The 19,102-nt window shown below is 43.4% G+C and overlaps 1 protein-coding gene across 4 annotated transcripts in view; it reads right to left on the bottom strand.

Moving 5' to 3' along the window:
- The window catches only part of LOC125464912 (KH domain-containing, RNA-binding, signal transduction-associated protein 1-like), a 42,107-nt gene extending 28,139 nt beyond the window's left edge, over positions 1-13,968 (bottom strand). For all 4 annotated transcript variants that reach the window (XR_009447165.1, XR_007250126.2, XR_007250127.2 and 1 more), the window contains exons 1-4: positions 13,834-13,968; positions 8,796-8,917; positions 6,225-6,341; positions 5,433-5,579 (exon numbers count right to left, since the gene is read on the bottom strand). Coding sequence is in view for 1 of the 4 variants with exons in the window: in XM_048557798.2 (XP_048413755.1) it covers positions 5,433-5,579; positions 6,225-6,341; positions 8,796-8,917; positions 13,834-13,924 (477 nt within the window). In the remaining 3 variants the exon portion in view is untranslated. The remainder of the gene's footprint in view (positions 1-5,432; positions 5,580-6,224; positions 6,342-8,795; positions 8,918-13,833) is intronic.
- Between the last annotated feature and the right edge of the window lie 5,134 nt (positions 13,969-19,102).

The following is a 19,102-nucleotide window of genomic DNA, read 5'->3' as shown; positions in this document are numbered from 1 at the left end:
GTCGGCCATTTGGTCCTTCAAGCCTGTTCCGCCATTCAACGTGAGCACGGCTGATCACGCAACTCAACTTTCTTCTTATACACCTTGATCCCTTTAGCATTAAGAGCTGCAGGGTGTACCTAATTTACAAACGGCCAATATATAAATCTCATTCAGGGCTGCAATTTTAAAGATCCAACTTATGAACTGCACCTTTATGTTTGTTCTGCTTGTGTTAACTTGTGAAAGGACTCCAGAACTGAGTCAGTTTGCGAACCAGGAACTGCCTATATATCTAATTCTTTATGGAGGAGTGGTCTTGCCTCAACTGCTTTCACTGGCAGAAAATTCCACAGGATCAACATTCTGGGTGAAGAAATTTCTCAGTCCAAAACATTTACCCCTTAAGCTGGGGACTCCAGTTCTGCAGTCTCAGGCTAAACAGCTTCTGCAGACCACGTGGATGGTTGCAAGGACCATTTGTAGAAATTTTGAATTATGTAGATCATTATCAGTTTTACACGATCATACTGGCGTATCTCTAACCTCCGCACGGTGATTACACTGTAACCATGGCATGCTCAGAGCCAGTGATCTACTACCTCATCCTCAACCTGTGCTAGATATCTTCACTAAAACTTGCAACCATGGCAACTATAACTGTAAAGTCTGGTTTGAACAACTCTTTCAAGATTATAATCCTACTCATCCCACACTTCAAGCCAGCACATTTGTATTGACATGTTCCTGAAATGCTAAAGGACATTATGGTCCCCCTATTTGCTTATTCTATTTGAAAATTGAGTATCGAAAATTAGTTTTGTAAGTAAAAAATACTGAACAATCCTGTTGTCATTCCAGCACTAACATGAAAAAGATCTAACTTAATATCAAAAAATACATCAAACTGAATCAGCATTTAACAAAGCTGATTAATGCTTCACGCCACAACAACATACAGCAGCATTAACGGTACCTTGGGACAGCAGTGTTATGAAAATGAAGAACAGCAAACACTACAGAAAAAGGTAAACTAGGAGATTAAGTTAATGTGGATTGGCTTGTGGAACACAGGAATAAGAAAACTGGACAAAGATAGGTCCTATCTGCATTCCCCATGCAGATAGTCTAAAGGCCCTCCGCGTCTTCCTGTCCCGCAGGCCCAACCAGTCCCCCTCCACTGACACCCTCATCCGCTTAGCCGAACTCATCATCATCCTTAACAATCCTCTTTCAATTCCTCCCACTTCCTACAAAGGAGGTGGCCATGGGTACCCGCATGGACCCAAGCTATGCCTGCCTCTTTGTCGGTTACGTGGAACAATCCCTCTTTCATACCTACACTGGCCCTAAACCCCACCTCTTCCTCAGTCACATCGATGACTGTATTGGCGCTGCCTCGTGTTCCCACGAGGAGCTCGAACAATTCATCCACTTTACCAACACCTTCCACCATAACCTTAAGTTCAGCTGGACCATCACTTGCTTTCTCTCTCCCCAACTGGACATCTGTTTTGATTTCTAGAAAACAGATATCCATTTCAAGCCCACCAACTCCCACATCTATCTAGAATCCACCTCCTGCCACCCACCTTCCCACAAAAAGGCCATCCCCTATTCCCAATTCCTTTGCCGCTGCATCTGCTCCCAGGATGAGGCAAGCTACTCCCAAACATCTCAGATGCCCTTGTTTTTCATGGACCGCAACTTCCACTCCCCAACTCAGTGGTCGAGAACGCCCTCGCCCATGTCTCCTGCAACTCGTCCCTCACACCCTGTCCCCACAATAACCACAACAGAATACCCTCGCCCTCACCAACCTCAGGATCCAACGCATCATCCTCCGACACTTCCGCCATCTGCAATCCGACCCCACCACCAAAGACATTTTCCCCTCCCCACTCTTGTCTGCTTTCTGGAGGGACCACTCTCTCCTTGACTCCCTTTTCCGCTCCACACTCTCCTCCAGCCCCACCACACCCAGCATTTTTCCCTGCAACCGCAGGAAGTCCTGCACCTGCCCCTACAGCTTCCCCGCACCCCCATCCCAGGTTCCAAGAAGACCTTCCACAGCAAGATGTTCACCCGCACATCTGCTAAACTGATATACCGTATCCGCTGTAGCAGTTGTGGCCTCCGTTACAGCAGGGAAACCAAACAGAGGCTTGGGGACCGCTTTGCAGAACACCCAAGCTCGGTTCGCACTAAACAACTAAACTGGACGACATGTCTATCCTGGGCCTCCTGCAGTGCCACAATGATGGCACCTGAAGGTTCCATAAACAGCATCTCATATTCTGCTTGGGAACCCTGCAGCCCAATGGTATCAATGTGGACTTCACCAGCTTCAAAATCTCCCCTCCCCCAATAGTATCCTAAAGCCAGCCCTAACTTGTCCTTCCTCCCACCTATACCCTCCTTCCACCTCAAGCCCCAACCCATCTCCTTCCTACCAGCCTCATCCTACCCCCTTGACCTGTCCTTCCCTCCCTGCTCTGGCCTATACCCTCCATTACTCCCCACCTACTCTCACCTTTACTGGCTCCATCCCCGCCTCCTTGACCTGTCTGTCACCTCTCACCTATCTTCTCCTTTATTCCTTTTATCCACCTCCCTTCTCTCCCAATTTATTTCTGAGCCCCGTTCCCAATCCCTCATTTCTGAAGAAGCATCTAGGCCCGAAACACCAGCTTTCCTGCTCCTCTGAAGCTGCTTGGCCTGCTGTGTTCATTCAGCTCTACACCTTGTTAGCAAAGATAGGGCAGTATTTTTCCTTAAATTCAGAAACCTGTGAAAAGCTAAGGCAGTTTTTTCTTAGAACCTTAGTGCTTCATCAACTTAGCTTAGAAAAAAAGACAGCAAATAAAATGGAAAGCAAAACTGCAACAACTTAGAATTAAATCCTAGAATTTAACAGCATTGAAGGATGACATTTGGCCCATTACATCCACGAACATTTTTGATTTTGCTCTGCACCTTAAATCAATGTATCTAAATACAAAGTTTGATGAAGGAAGATTTTAAGAGGAGATTTCAGGAGTGCAAGTAATTGAGGTAGTACCGAGCTTTACCTTTAAAAGCATCCAACTGTAGAATGAACAGAGCAAAAGGACAAATTTTACAGATAAGAAGGGAGTTCAAGCAAAAGATGACATTCTAAGTCTTCAATCCAGTAGCGTAGTACTGTGCAATGATATCTCACGCACAATTTCTTACCTTCTCACTGCAGATTCCATAGTTTTTCAACTATTCATGCCACAATGTTGTCAAAATAAAACTCCCATTAGATGTGACAGCCCAATAAAGAATGGATTCTTTAATAAATAGCAAAAAGAGCATCTTCATGTACGTTACATTTTGTGGACGTTCAATACAACAGACAGTTTGCCATACAAAGTATTGCACGTTACAGAATCATACAATCACTAATGTGGCAGCAGGCCATTTGGCCCATTGGGTGGGATGCTCTTTGGAGGGTTGGTTCGGACTCAATCTCTGAAACCCTGCATCTTGCATTGACCAAATGTGTTTAAAAATGAACATACACACATACCACTACAGCCACTGTTCAGTCCAACTGTATTAACTCGTTACTTTTCCTTCGTGCAAGCACTTACTGCGAGTTTTGGCAAAGAGTGAGGACAGACCACTGACTTAACTAGTTCTCAGAGCTACACAGACAATTACCTGTCTTACACCCAAGAGGTAGCCACATCTCTTGCTCATGTTAGCTGTTTCAGGATTTGGTGTAGAAACCCGCCTGATTTTAAAAAATTCACTTTTCCTCACATACAAGCAAGCTAACCATCAACTCAACTGGAGTCACAATGTAGCCACTGCATTTACAACAGTAGGTCGAAAATTACTAATACTCTGGTGTCAAACTCACCTCCTCACTCCCCACTCTGCACCATCCACAAGGTACAAGTCAGGAATCCGATGCAATACTCCCCACTTGTCTTGATTGTGCAGCCCCATCAACACTCAAGAAGCTTGACACCATCCAGGACAAAGCAGCCCACTTGATTGACACTGTATTCACAAGCAGCCACTCCCTCCACCACTGATGCTCAGTGGCAGTGGTGTGCACCATCTACAAGATCCACAGACAGCATCTTCCAAACCCACAATCACTTCCATCTAGAAGGATAAGGGCAGCAGAAATTATGGGAACACCACCACTACCTTCAAGTTCTTCTTCAAGCCACTTACCACCCTGACGTGGAAAATATAGCAGCGTTCCTTACTTGTTGCTGGGTCAAAATGCTGGAATTTCCTCCCTAAGGGCATTGTGGGTCAACCCACAGCAGGTGGACTGAGGTGGTTCAAGAAGGCAGCTCACCACCACCTTCTCAAGGGTAACCAGGGACAGGCAATAAATGCTGGCCAGCTAGAAATGTCCACATCCCACAAGGTCAATAAAATAAAAATTCCAAGTACCACACTGAAATTTTGCGAACGTTTATAACTAAGCTTCCAATTCAATTGCACATTTTGGTCAAAGTTTGGTAAATGAAATACTTTACTCAGTTTGAGGTCTGACTGATGGGATAAAATCCTCCTCCCTGCTTCAACAAGACACTCCAATGGCACTGCTGGGTTATATCCCAAATTGCGCAGAACTGACAATGTAAGGGAAAGCAGATGTGGGAAGTTACTACATCGTTCTCAGGTTTCAAGTGCACAATAAAGACAGAAATTGTTCTGGTCTGAAGCATGCAGCCCTAGATTTGAAAAGTCCGTGTGAAATGCAAAGATGTGTTCCATTTCAGAGGGTTAAGTCACTGATATAAACAGAATCACGAGTATTAAAAACATAGCACATGTAGGAGTTATTCTTATTCTAAAAGGGTCTGAAAAAAATAACAGACAGTTCTTTACAGAAAGATTCCAACAGGAATTATGACAAAATTTGACCTGCAATAAAACCTATTTAAATTGACCTCCTACAAAGATCTTGCTTCTGTGCATATTAACCCCAACGAAGCAAACAGCACATTTGCAAAATATAATTACTGTTGTTCAAGGATCATGTTAATGAGAATTTATAAGTGGATGTAAAAAGTTGTAATGTGCATTTACCAGAAATTCATTGAGTGAGAAACCAGCACTCTCAACAGTTCCTGCTCGCAGAGTGAGACAGACAGTTGCATAATGTTTAAGCTTCAAACTTTTATACATTTACCTCGTTTACGTAATACTGATTCTCAGCTAATTCAAGCCATCTTATATACAACAATCAAACTCAAATAGATGTAGTTGAGAGGTGTGCTGAACTCACTCCACACTTATTGAACACTGCTGTCCTGAGCAATAATCAGCTGAAAGACAACAATTTCCTTTCATTCAATAACTACATTTTGGGATAGTCAAGTGCAATAAGCGAAGGGAGTAAAGTTGACACTTGGAAACAAGCAATAGTCTGATCTATCAAGATGAAAAGTGGGACTCACAGGAATAAGGAATTTTTTGAGCTCCTCCATGGCATGGTACATTCGTGAATAGGCTTCGGTTGGGGGTGCAAAGACTTCAACAAGAACATGCAGATCACTGTTCAAGTGTGCATACTTAGCTTCTCCTCCTTTACGAAGCTCATCTTCCTAATAAAAAAGGAAAGAAAAGAAATAATGATTATTCTCTAATATTAACATCACACATATCCGAGCACCAGTCAGCTACCAGACTCCCATGGTTTGTTGATAAAATTATCAGTGATATGTTAAACTGTTTCATGAATTTTGCGACTTTACAATGTGTTATGGTATAGGTTTACTGATGGTAGCCAACTTCACAACCACAAGTGCACTCATTGAAACGTAATGGATTTCAACCCTACCCTCATCAGAACTAGATATGTGCCACAGATCAAATATCCTTCTCATGTACAAAATAATCTTATTTGTCCCTATGAGTGTCCCACTCATCATTAACTTATCAACCTACTGTCATTGAAAATGGATATGAAACATAGAGGGACAGAGGTAATACCCATTTCCCTATCGAAATCTTTCAGAATCAGCTTACTCGGTTTGTGCCATAGCAACTTTGAAAAATTTGAGATTGTAGAGTTTTGTTTGCAGAATGGTTGCATCAATTTGCATGGAAATGCACTCCAGAAGCCTGAATAAAATGGCTTCACTGATTGAGAGTTCTATAGAACTGAACTGAGGCACAATTTTCCCAAACCAATTGGAATTCCAATGACATTTTACATTATCAAATTAATACTTTTACAGTTTTCATACCTTGGACTTATCTCGCATTGAACCTTTCCCAAGGATGGACATTTTTGTGCCAGTATCTTCTTGCAGCCTCTTCAATGAATTTCCTCTAGGTCCAAGCAGCTTCCCCACAAAGTTGAACTACAAAAACATTTCAAATTAATGAAGAACTGCATTACAGATATTACACTGAAGTATTTAATTGTTTGTAAAGCTTTTTAGAACATCTACTGAGGCCATGAAAAGTGCTTCCTTCTTGAAGTCGACTCAACGTAAGCGAATTTAACTCACAATGTTTCCTGCGAAGTACATATCTCAGAACGACCGAAAATGAGTGGTTTCTACACCTATGCATTCCCCCTCTACTCACATCTTAAAACATTGGACATAAAGTGGGATAAGAAACAAGAGATTCATCAAGCTTCAGTCTAGATCAAGCAAATTTCCCAAAACTCTGTCTACAGTCTGTGTTTGGGTAAGACATAACCAAAGGTATAATGTGCAAGCACTTCACAATTGCACTTTAAAGGCCAAATTTGAGATTAACATAACAATATTTATTGCTTCTTCCTCTGAAGCATTACCAAAAATCAGTACCTATGCTATGCAAATTCAACATGCTGCTGGTGGATGCTGAGTGAATCTCTGATTTATAGCATCTGCAATTCTCTTACACAATGTTGGAACGCCATTTCAGGGACAAAAACAGAAATTGCTGGAAAGGTGCAGCAGTGTTCTGAGGAAGGGTCACTCGACCCACGGAAGTGCCTGCCAAGCTTTTCCAGCAATTTCTGCTTTTGTTTCTGATTTCTAGCATCCACAGTTCTTTTGTTTTTTTTTAATTGCCATTTCAGGGAAATGTTTCTGCATTACAGTCCACAACACCACCAAAGCAGCACTTTACTGCTAGCTAGAATCTGAGCTATTGCACAGAAAAAAGTCTCTTCAGCTACTGCACCCATGCCATTCAAAACAACTACCTATCTATTCTAATATCATTTTCTAGCACTTGACCCATAGCCTTGCACGTCTTGGCATAGCAAACATATATGTGAACATCTCCAACATTTTGAGGGCTTCTGCCTTTATCACCCTTACAATCAAGGTGTTCCAGATTCCCACCAGCTTCCGGATCAAGAAGTATATCTTCACAGCTCCTGTGAACCTTCTGCCCCTTACCCTAAATCCAAACCTCCTGGTCACTGATTCCCCTAATCTTCCCATCTGTGTCCCTCATAATTTTATATATCCCAATCACGTCCCCCTCAATCTCCTCTGCCCTAAGGAAAACCCCAATCTGTCCAATTTTTCTTCATAACTGAAGTTTTCAGGATAGACAACATCCTGGTAAATCACCTCGGCACCCTCCGCAGTGCTGTCATATCCCTCCTATAAATGTGGATTCCAGAACGCCACACAATACACTAGTTATGGTCTAACTAACGTTACAATCCCCACAAACTCCAGACACTCAAACTCTATGCCTCAGTTAATAGCAGCTAGTTTACCTTGTTAACCACTTCATCCACTTGTTGTGATAACTTCAGGGACCAGTGTACATACACACTAAGGTCCCTCTGATCCTCGGTGTTTCCCAGGGTCTTGTCTTGTTTACCCTACCCACTCTGCACAAATGCATTAGCTTACATTTATCCAAATTGAATTCAACTTGCCATTAATCAGTCCATCTGACCAGCCTGAATATATCCTCCTGCAATTTAAGGCTATCCTCCTTACTATTTTCCATCTGACCAATTTTTGTATCATCCAAGAACTAACTTACTAGTTATCACCATTTCAGGTCATAAATTTGCCACTGTTTAAACATCAAGTTCATTAACCACTTCAATGCTCTCCTGGGGAAAACGTCTAACTCCAGGATGTAACTCTCAAACCCAAGGTGTTCAGGGTTCCTGCAGTCAGAGTGTGGTGAAATTCGGAAGTGCAACTTTAGCCATCTCCAGGATACTCTTTTAAGGGTTGCCCGCCAGGTTCAGAGAGGTTTAAACCCATATTGAGATACTAACTCAGACAGGATAGGTTTACTTTGGAAGGTGTTTTCTGCCAAACCTTCCTCCAAATTTCAACAGTGTAACGGAGTCAGCCAGAGGAGATTTTGTGGGACTTATCCTGATTGACAATTAGAGTTTCCCCAAACTGTTAAGTCTTGATATCTGTTACCTGTCTAAAAGAATTGGAGGAAGTTATGGGACACAAGATAAATTTAAGTAGCAGTCAACTACATGTTATAGAAATTTCACTCTCCTTCCTAAGATTATATTCTGCTCATCACCTGTGGTTTAAACTCAGACGATGCACAGGCAGTAAACTGAAGTACAAATCTTCCTATGGGCATAAAATTATATTGTTGTTTAGTAGCACTGTTGCTTTGGGACTGAAATAATGCTGAACAAAATCACACTGGAGACAATGCACAGTTTCGACCTGCAGAAGGCTATATGAATGAATAAACAGTCACAGTAACAAGAATGAATCTCACCTCCACTACTGAAACTAATTTTTTCCTCCAAAGCATAAGCATTGCTAAGCACCGTTCTAACGCTAAACTGAGCTATAATGTATCAGAAGTCTTACCTTCGGGAATTGTGCAACAGGTATCAGGCAACGTTCAGAAAGCTTTATGTTCTTCTGTGTCAAAACATCAAGGAATCTCTTTTCTTCCTCTTTTTTCTCTCCCTTCTGAACCTTTTCTATTTCTACAAGGAGAAATTGGAATTAAAATTCCTCCACATTCCACAGTAGTGATGAAATAAACAGGTAAAACTTTAGTTAGGAGAAACATATAAAAATGAAAACAGTTAATTTGCAGGAAAGTACATATGAATGGTTGCGAACTGCCACTAAAATTCCAATTTCCAGCAAATCTCCAAATGCACTCCAATTTTCCAGCAATGAGGATTCTCAGCTTCTAGGATGGCGATGGTGCAGGTCGCAAAAGGAAGGCATTTCTCAGTGAGATCAGGAGAACGTAGGAGGTTTGAGGGGTGATTTTAATGAGTCTTATAAAATCCTGAGGTTCAAAGATAAGGCGACAAGGGTCTTTCCCAACAGCAAGGGAGTTCAAAACTATTTGAAGGTGAATGCAGATGGATTTGAAAAGGACATGAAAGGTAACTTTTTAAACAGAGTGGTTCGCGTGTATAATGAACTCTCAGAGGAAGTGGTGGATGCAGGTGCAGTTAAAACATTTAAGAGACATTTGGATAAGTTCATAAATAGGAAACGTTGAGAGGTACAGGCCAAATGTATACACATTGCTTCAGACACCACACAAATTTCCACTGTTTTTGGCACTTCTAGAATCACATATTAAGTTAAAAGATATAACTTTATCCAAACTTAATACTTATGCCTGCTGCACTGAACACACCCTTCAATTCACTGAAGTACTGCAATTGAATGCAATCTAGAGCAATAACAGAGTTTAGTTTGGGTACACTGCCAGCTTGGATTGATTGGACCGAATGCTGTTTGACTGTACCCTCTGCTCTTCTACCCCTTTAGAATTGTGCTCTATTTAACATTGCCTTTACCAGTTAATCCTACCAAATGCAATTCTAGAATTATGTGGTTTTGCATTGCTGTATTCATATACCACTTGAAGTGTAGAAGACAGGCACTAGAATAAGCAAAAAGCTAGTGAAACAACCTGTTCTGCAGCAGCCCAAAATGAACACACACCCCAGGAAACAGAAGAAAAACAAACAATTTCATGTAATTTAATGCAGAGAATATAGCTAGCTGTTAAACATTCCCCAATTTTCACAAGATCCATTCTCTTTAATCAGTGCCCAATACAGTTACAGCAAACTTCAGTTCTCACAGGGCACAAATATTTGAAGTGGTATTTTCACACATGACTTGAGATATAAATTTGACACAAATCATGCAAGAACCAGAAGACTTCCTGCCCTAGACAACATGATTACTTCAATAGATGTAAGATCACTATACAGTTACAACATTAAAATAGTCTCCTGATTACTGCACTGACTAGGTGTTTACAATTAGAAATGAATTCACTCTAGCTGAAAGCCTATGTTGGTCTGCAACACAGCATAAACTCATCACATCACCAACGTTTAATGTGACATTGAAAATTAATGACATTCCCACAGTCCCAGGAATGCAAGACAGTGTACTGGCTTTTAAATCTTGCACTGGATCTCTAGTTCACCTTTGTATAAAGCCTTGCCCCTTCTATGTTTATATTTATGCTCTAGCTTTGATCATTTATCTACTTTAAACTCTGAAGGCACAAACTTGCACTGAAGCTTGGTAAAGTGCCAAGCAAAGTCACCACACATGAAACTTCTGAAAAATAAAACCGCAAATATTTATTCTTACACTGTATTATTCATTCTTCCTGCATGATAGCTACTACACATTTCTTCAGACACCACACAAATTCCCACTCTGTGTTTCTAGGCACTTCTAGAATCACATATTAAGTTAAAAGATATATCTTTACCCAAACTTAATACCCACACCTGCTGCACAGAATATACCTGTCAACTCACTGAAGCGTCTGCAAATTAATGCAATCTAAAGCAATAACCAAGGACAGAACAGATTCTCATTTAACGTGGAGTTCCTGCAGTTTCTGTTTAAAACAATTTCTAGCTAACATTTTAACTCAAATCCTAATTACCAGTCTCCAGAAAGGTTTACATTTCTCTATCACATTGTAAAACCCAATATATCCCAAAGAGATTCACTGCTAACGTGCATATCAACTCCACAAACAGCAATAATGATATAGTGCTGGTTGACGGTTTGTGACATTAATGGAAGGTTACATATTAGCATTTGGTACAACACCCCTGATCTTCAAAACAGTCAAAAATCACAGATTATAGTTTATATAGGTGTTGTATGATTTTTATCTTATGCACCCAGTCCAAAACCAGCACCTCCACATCATGGCTACCATTGAAACCTTAAAAATAGTCAAACTAGCATCTACCCGAGGGACCAGAAGAAGCCTCAGTTTACCACCTCCTAAAGACAATGACTCCAGTACTGTTCAATACTATACTATAGCAGTAGACTATTTCAATGTCTCAGTCCTGGAGAGGGATTTGAACTCAACCCAAGTAGCGGCAGACACTAAAGCAACAACTAAATCCTTCCGATTAGCCAATAAACACAGTTAAATAAAAACACTGTCAACAGAAACCTCATACAATTAAAATTCATTTAAAAAAAAACAAACAATTTTAGATTATATGAAATACACTGGGGAGGCAGTGACCTAGAGGTATTATCGCTAGACTGTTAATCCAGAGACCTAGATTACGTTCTGGGGATCCAGATTCAAATCCTGCCACGGCAGATTGTGGAATTTGAATTCAATAAATGTCTGGAATTACAGAATCCATTGTCAATTGTCATAAAAACCCATTTGGTTCACTAATGCCCTTACGGGAAACAAAGTGCCATTCTTACCTGGTCTGGACTACGTGACTCCAGAACCACAGCAATGTGGCCAACTCTGAACCGCCCGCTGGGCATTGAGGGATGGGCAATAAATACACCCGAGCCTTCAATGCCCTCATCCCATAATTTATGGTATACCTTTGGACTTAGTTCGTTTGTTAAGATAGAATATACCACAAATAACCGCAGTAAGTGTCATATAACTCAAAACATTGACTCCGTTTTCTCTCCACAAATGCTGTCAGACATGCTGTGTTTTGCCAGCAATGTATTTTTGTTTGTTTCAAACCTCAAAGCATTACAGCACTGGTTAAGAAGTAGTCATCTATACCACAATCATGAGTTTTATATTCTCAAACGATAATGTCCCAAGTCCACACGACATGTCTAGACTGCAAGACACAGCATTTACCCAACCATGTCAGCCCTGGCTCTATGAATGAGAATTGCACTGTGCCATCTCCTTGCAACCCTGCTCACTGCTTCAAGAAACAGGAAATGACATCACCAACACAGGAAATGACATCACCAACCCAAGGAAACCTAAACAGATAAATAGAAAGCAGGACGTAACACAGCGTTTCGGAGGCTCACTGATGATGGTACCTAGAATGGTGACGAAACGTCTGAAAACCACCCTTCCAGCTCAGCGAGCAAACCCACATCCAGAACCTCAACCTGAGCTACAAATCTTCTCAAAACTCACTGTTTCAAATAAATAACTCACATTTAAATGCCTCAATTGAACGTGCCTACAACACAGGCAGAGTATTCCATATCCAAAACATTTTCTACTTGGAAAGGTTTTTCTCGTTGCTTTTCAAAAGAAAATGTAAATCTATGCCTTCTCAGTCTTGATCCTATGCCGAACATGATGACAAATAAAACTAATCCCTTCTGCCTGCCCTTGTTGCATATCCCTCCATTCGTCACATGGTCATACACCTACCTAGAAGTCTCCTAAATGGCCTCAACATGTCTGCCTTCAACACCACTCCAGGCAGTGCATTCGAGACTGCTACCACTGTGTAAAAAAAAACTGCCCCTCACATGTCCTTTGAACATTCCCCCGTACCCTTAAATACAGGCCTCTAGCATTAGACATTGTAACTCTGGAAAACACGATTCTGAACATCAACCTTATCCACGAAATCAATTTTACAGACTTCTATCAAGTATCCCCTCAGCCTCTGCTGCTCCAGAGAAAACCACCCGAATTTTTCTACTTTTTCCTTACAGCTCATATCCTCCAATCCAGGTAACATCCCTGTAAACCTCTGCTGCACCCTCTGCAAAGCCATCACATCCTTGCCATAATGTGGCGATCAGAACTGAACACAATGCTCTTAAGCATGTCAATGATTTGGAGGGGTCCAACAGATGTTCTCTCAATCTTCTTTCCTTTACGATAAACAGCCTTAATTTCTTCAATACATTTACACGCAGAAAGTCCTGTTGTTTGAGACCATTCTCATTACTCTTTTCTGCACCCTTGGCAGTACCTTTGCATGCCTTCTAAAGTGCAGAACTAGACAATTCTCCAGCCAGGAAGACAAACATGTGCCCCATGCTGGTTCAACATCTACTTCTTGCTCCTCAACTATATGCCCCTGCAAAAAAAACCTAGGATACCATTATGACTTATTAGCCAAGCTCTCAACTTGTCTGCAACATTTAAGGTCCTCTGCAAGTATACACGCAGGTCTCTCTGCTCCTGAAACACCGTAAGGTGACTGCCCTTCATTTTACAGTGCACTCCATGGCCTTCCAACAAAAACTCTTCGCATTTCTCCTCACTGAACCACTTGTCTACATCCTTTAGAAGTTCTACATCACGTTCCCCAAATTACACTGCTTTAAAATTTCTTTTCGCCTGCAGATTCTGTCATTTGCACCAATGTCTACATCATTAATTAGTAATCTAGAAAAGCAAGAATAGTCCGGAGATTGAGGATCGGGAACTAGCAGTAGGGATTGGGGGGGGGGACGACGACGAACAGCACGAATCGGGGTGATTTCGGGATCGGTTTCGAACCCCCACCCCTCCCCCACGCTCCGCCCTTTGTTCTCCACGGGGCCGAGGCGACGAAGTACAGGCCCGGAGGCCATCGCAGACCTGAACCTAAAGCTCCAAATCCCGCCCACACAGCACTGGCAGAGCCCTACTCTTTACCTGCAGCCAGTAACCTGCTTGCATGGACGAAGGACGGGTCCAGACTGTCCTTCTCCGCCATAAGTTCGGGCAGATATTTCTCATTCGCCATGGCCGTTCACTCCGCTTCCTCGCACACCGACAATGCGCCTGCGCAGCAACTGCCGACTGCCTGATGGTGAGTCCCACCCCTGAGCTCCCATTGGCCACATAGCTGTCCATCGGAGGCATTCTCCATACCTACGCGCTTAGGTAACTGTCAATCATATATTATCCCACCCATATCGATGACACCGTCTCCCGCTCTTATTTCCCGCTAGCTCGATGGCTGGCTGACCTGCCAATCATAGAGCTTCCCCGCCAACTGGTATCAACAGGAATGCCAAACAACCTACTGGAGGCCACCCTGTTCCGCCCCCCTCTCCGACCGTTGTAGGGGGGAGAGTAGGTTCAGAAAACGGGGGGAATAGAAGGAGAGGGTTGGGCGAGGATACAGTGGAGGATACAGACGGACCAGCTGGAGGATAGAGATCTCAGTGGGGGAACCAAGACGCGGGATCATGGAGTAGATAGACCACGTAGGGGCACACGTGAAAGGGCGGCTGGTGTGAAGGACAGAGATCATCCGGGAGGTGGGTGGTGGAGGACAGGTACCATGGGAGTCATGATTGTGGAGGAGGATGACCATGTTGGCGGCGGCGGCCGGGGGAGGGTCTGCTGCGATGGTGAGGGTCGTGGAAGGAAGGGGACCCTGGACAGGTGTCAAGGAGGAGGAGAGGCGTGTGGAAAAGAGGGACCGTACACAGGGGGTGGGAAATGGAGAGGGGAGAGAGCACAGAAAGTTTGGGAGAGGAGAGAGACCATTGGGAGAATGTGGAGAAGACGGGTCGGGGGGGGGGGGGGGGGGCGGCGTGCGCAAGGAGTAGTGAGACTGCCTGGGGTGGGTGTGGAGGAGAGGGTGTGCACCCGAGAGGTGAGCGTGGAGAAGAGGGGAACAGAGGACAGCGAGTGCAGGGATGGGAGGATGTGCAGAAGAGAGAGAGAGAGAGAGATCATGGTGGAAAAATAGATTAGGGTGGAGAGAAATACGGGGGTGAGGAGAGAAGAAGGATGGGCTTTGGGGGATGGGAAGATTGAGAGAGAATGGGGGGGGGGGGGGGGAGAGAAACCAGGATGAGAAAAAGGACAAAACTGAGGAAGTTTGAAGGACAGCGAGATGGAAAGATAGAAAGAGAGGGAGAGGCAGAGAGATGGAGAGAAATTTTAGGAAAATGAGTGAACTGGTGGAAGAGAGTGAGGGAGCGAGAGCCAGGGATAAGATAATTCCATGATGCTGGCATTCCATCTCCAAGTCACCTTTTAATTACACATGCACGTTACCTAACTCTGGTTAGCACTGCAGCCTCACAGTGCCAGGGACGTGGGTTCAATTCCAGCCTCGGGTGACTGTCTGTATGGAGTTTGCACATTCTCCCCGTGTCTGCGTGGGTTTTCTCCGGGTGCTCCGGTTTCCTTCCACAGTCCAAAGATGTGCAGGCTAGGTGGATCAGCCATGCAAAATTGTCCGTAGTGTTCAGGGTTGTGGGGGATGGGGATGGGTCTTGGTGGGATGCTTCAAGGGGCGGTATGGACTTTTTGGGCCGAAGGGCTTGCTTCTGCACTGTAAGAAATCTAATCTAAAAAAAACACTGACTCAGTTAGTTCAGTGCTGGCTCTTAAAATGAGCAGAAACCCTGACGCTTCTATTTATGTCTGTCAGCCAGGACTCCCTGATTGAACCTGGTTAGCAGCCCTAATCAGCAAACACATATTCAATTAGATCCACTTGGCTGACCTACTTCCAGCCACTACACCCATCTCCCCCCTCCCACTTCCCTAGGTGCTGGGACTTAGGCCCGTTCTTTTTCCTGCAGCTTTGCTTGTGGAATTTTTGCTCCAGGCCCGGTTCTCTGACTCTGCCTTAGATACTGGCAAGGTATACCAGGCCATAGCTCACCTCTTGGGTCCGAGCGTCTCAGCCAAAACTCATCTCCCTGCCCCCAGTCAGATGTAAACTGGTGCAGAGTCTTCACCCCATAAGCAACTCTGCTGGAGCTGTCCCTTTATTTACATGAGTGGTGGTCCTATAATCAAACAGGAACAGGACAGTTTGGCATAAAGTAGGCTGCTTCTTTAAGCCTGTCTTCGAGGTTTGGACTGCTCTTTTCACGAGAGCATTGGATAATAGGTGACTTGGAGCTTTCCTTACATGCCGAGTGCCATTCACCTTTAGAAAATATTTAAATTCTCTGCTGGTAAATAATGGCCTGTTATCTGTGACCAACACCTCCTGGAGCCCATGTATTGCAAAAGATACTTTTAACTTTTCAGTCATCGTCCCAGTGTTTGATGAATGAACTCTATGCATGTCCAACCACTTTGAATAGGCATCCACAATCACTAAAAGCAGAGGGTTATGAAAGGACCAGCATAGTCGACATGTAACGGAGTTCATTGTTTACATGGCCATTCCCATAAATGTGATGGAGTTGCTGGCAGTAATTTTTATCCTTCTTGGCATTCTGAGCATTGCCGGACCATTGTAGCTACGTCTGCATCCAATCCTGGCCACTTGACATAACATCTCGCCAACATCTTAATTTTGGAAACTCCAGGCTAACACAGGTGGATCTCAGCCAATATCTGGCAGCAATTTCTGCTCAGAACAATGCGGCCTTGTGTGGTCCAGAAGGTTTCAGTTCTGGTTATATTGGCCCTTTTGTTTCCCCCATCGCTACCAGCTGTTTTAGTTTTGCTAGGATGGGATCTTTTCGTGCTCATAGTTGGATATTGTCAGCAGTAACCTGAAGGGTGTCCAGAAAGTTTAAAACCAGAACAGTCTGTTGTAGTGGCACCATCATTGGTGGTGTACCTGCCAATAGGAGGTGGTTGAAGGCATCCGCATTTGCTACTTGTCCTCCTAGATGGTGTTCCAACTTATAATTATGTGTACATAGAATAGAGCCCACCACTGAATTCAACCTGAAGCCTTGTCCTCTTTGAGTAGCTGTATACTGTTATTATTACAAATTTACATTCATAAAAATATTGGTGGAACTTCCTCACATCAAAGGTGACCGCCAAGCCTGCCTTCTCTATCTGGGCGTATTTGCGCTCTGCATCAGCCAGACTTCAGGAAGTATATGCTGTTGAGCTTTCCTCTCAATTAGGCCATCTGTGAGCCAACACCACCCCGTTACTCTTTGGGGAGATACCATATGTCAGCACCATATCTTGCTTGGGATTGTAGTTGCCAACACCTTAGATGACCATAGCTGTTTTTTCACTTCTTTAAAGGCTACATCTTGACTCTGAGACCATTTCCAAGGCTGACCCCTTTTCAACAGCAGGTGTCAGGGTGCCAGGATGGAGGCCAGGTTGCACATGAATATTCCGTCATAATTCACCAACACAAGGAAAGCTCTGGTACAGACATGTGAGCCAGGGCACCTTTGATCGCCTTCACTGTATCTTACAACAGGTAACCTGATCTTGTCGACTCTGTAGCCCAAGTAGAACACTTGGGTGTGTGGAATATCCATTTTTTCCTCCTAAGGAGTATCTCTGCCTTGGAGAAACAGTCAAACACTAGGCCTTTATTGGTTTTCCCAGTTATTAACATGTCATCCAGATAATTGATGACCTGGAATTCTTAATGGGTTTGACAGGTTAAATGTTAGGAGGATGTTCCCCTTGTGGGAGAGCCTACGACAAGAGGACACAGTCTCAGAATATATGAGCCTCAATATAAGACTGAGATGAGGAGGATTTCTTCTGTCACGTTCTAAAACAAGCGCTGTTCAACTGGAACTCAGTTACAAACTAAAATTGAAGAAGAATAATAGAAAAATAAGATGGTCTCAACAATATGCTGGTCACTGTTATCCATTAGAAGCCCATTAACTCGCAGTTACCTTCGCCAAACACACCCTCACCTTCTGTAAGGACTCTGTTTCATTCTCCCAGTTTCTCCATATGTTGCATCTGGTCTGATGCCACCTTCCGCAGGGTGGAGAGGCCTTCAGATGTCCAATATTTTCCTCAACCAAGGATTCCCTGCCACCATGGTCAACAGAACCCTCAACCATGTCTAATCTATTTCTCTGCTTCTTCCCTAACCACTTCCCACGCACAACTGTTTCATAGAATCCCTACAGTGTGGAAACAGGCCCTTTGGCCCAACAAGTCCACATCAAGCCTCAGAGCATCTCACCAAGACCTATCTCCCCATAACCTACCCAATCTGCACATCCCTGAACACTGTGGGCAATTTAGCATGGCCAATCCACCCAGCCTGCACACTTTGGGCTGTTGGAGGAAACCCACGCAGACACGGGGAGAATGTGCAAGCTCCACACAGACAGTCGCCCAAGGATGGTATCAAATCCGGGCCCCTGGTGCTGTGAGGCAGCAGTGCTAATCACTGAGCCGCCTATGTTTGGGTGTGTCCCTAAATCCTTTGGAGATTGTAATCCCAAGGAGCCGTTTTACTGGAGCAAAGCCTGGCCGTGTGTCAAGGCAGAATTTTTCCTGCCAAAATACACTTATCTCTTAATGAACTATTCATGAACAACCGATGTGAGATTGTTCTGTCACGGATGATTGTACAACCAAAAGCAAAGGCTTTGCAGCAACCATTGTCATGGGTTTGGATTTATAATTTATAGGTAGTTTATTTACTAATAGGAGCAATACACAGTACAGGCTTTTTGTAAAATAAGCAATAGATTAACTAAGATGGAGATGTTTAGAAAACAGCAACCCTTCAAAAAGTCACAGCTTGAGAGTACTTCAGGAATTAGAGCAACAGTATTTTTAAATGAAATATTAAAATGTAGAAACATAGAAAACAGGAGCAAGGGTGAGCCATTCAGCCCTTCAAATCTGCTCCACCATTCGATATGATCACAGTTGATCATCCACCTTAAGACAGCAGGAGAACACTGATGTTTATTGGTTTATTGATATTATAGTAAGGTATGAAAATGAGGAGTTGTCAATCATGAACGTTTTCTCCGCACGTGATCAGGCTGAAAATTGGAAGTCTAAGAGGCTGGGAGACATGGCTTCACCTACATACCATAGTAACTCTACACAAAACTCCCATTTGTTTCAGAAAAGCTGCCTGTTCGCCACACTGGCAGCGGGCAGGGTGGGTGTTGGGATATACCGAGAATAGGAATTTGGCACACAGATAGCTACTGTGGGAAATGGAAGGCCCTTTGTTCTGGATAATGAGAGTCTGCAATCT

The sequence above is a fragment of the Stegostoma tigrinum genome, chromosome 24 (genome assembly GCF_030684315.1).
Source record: "Stegostoma tigrinum isolate sSteTig4 chromosome 24, sSteTig4.hap1, whole genome shotgun sequence".
NCBI classification, from domain to species: Eukaryota; Metazoa; Chordata; class Chondrichthyes; order Orectolobiformes; family Stegostomatidae; genus Stegostoma; species Stegostoma tigrinum.
Note: the sequence above shows the minus strand (reverse complement) of the source record. Positions and strands in the feature narration are given on the sequence as shown.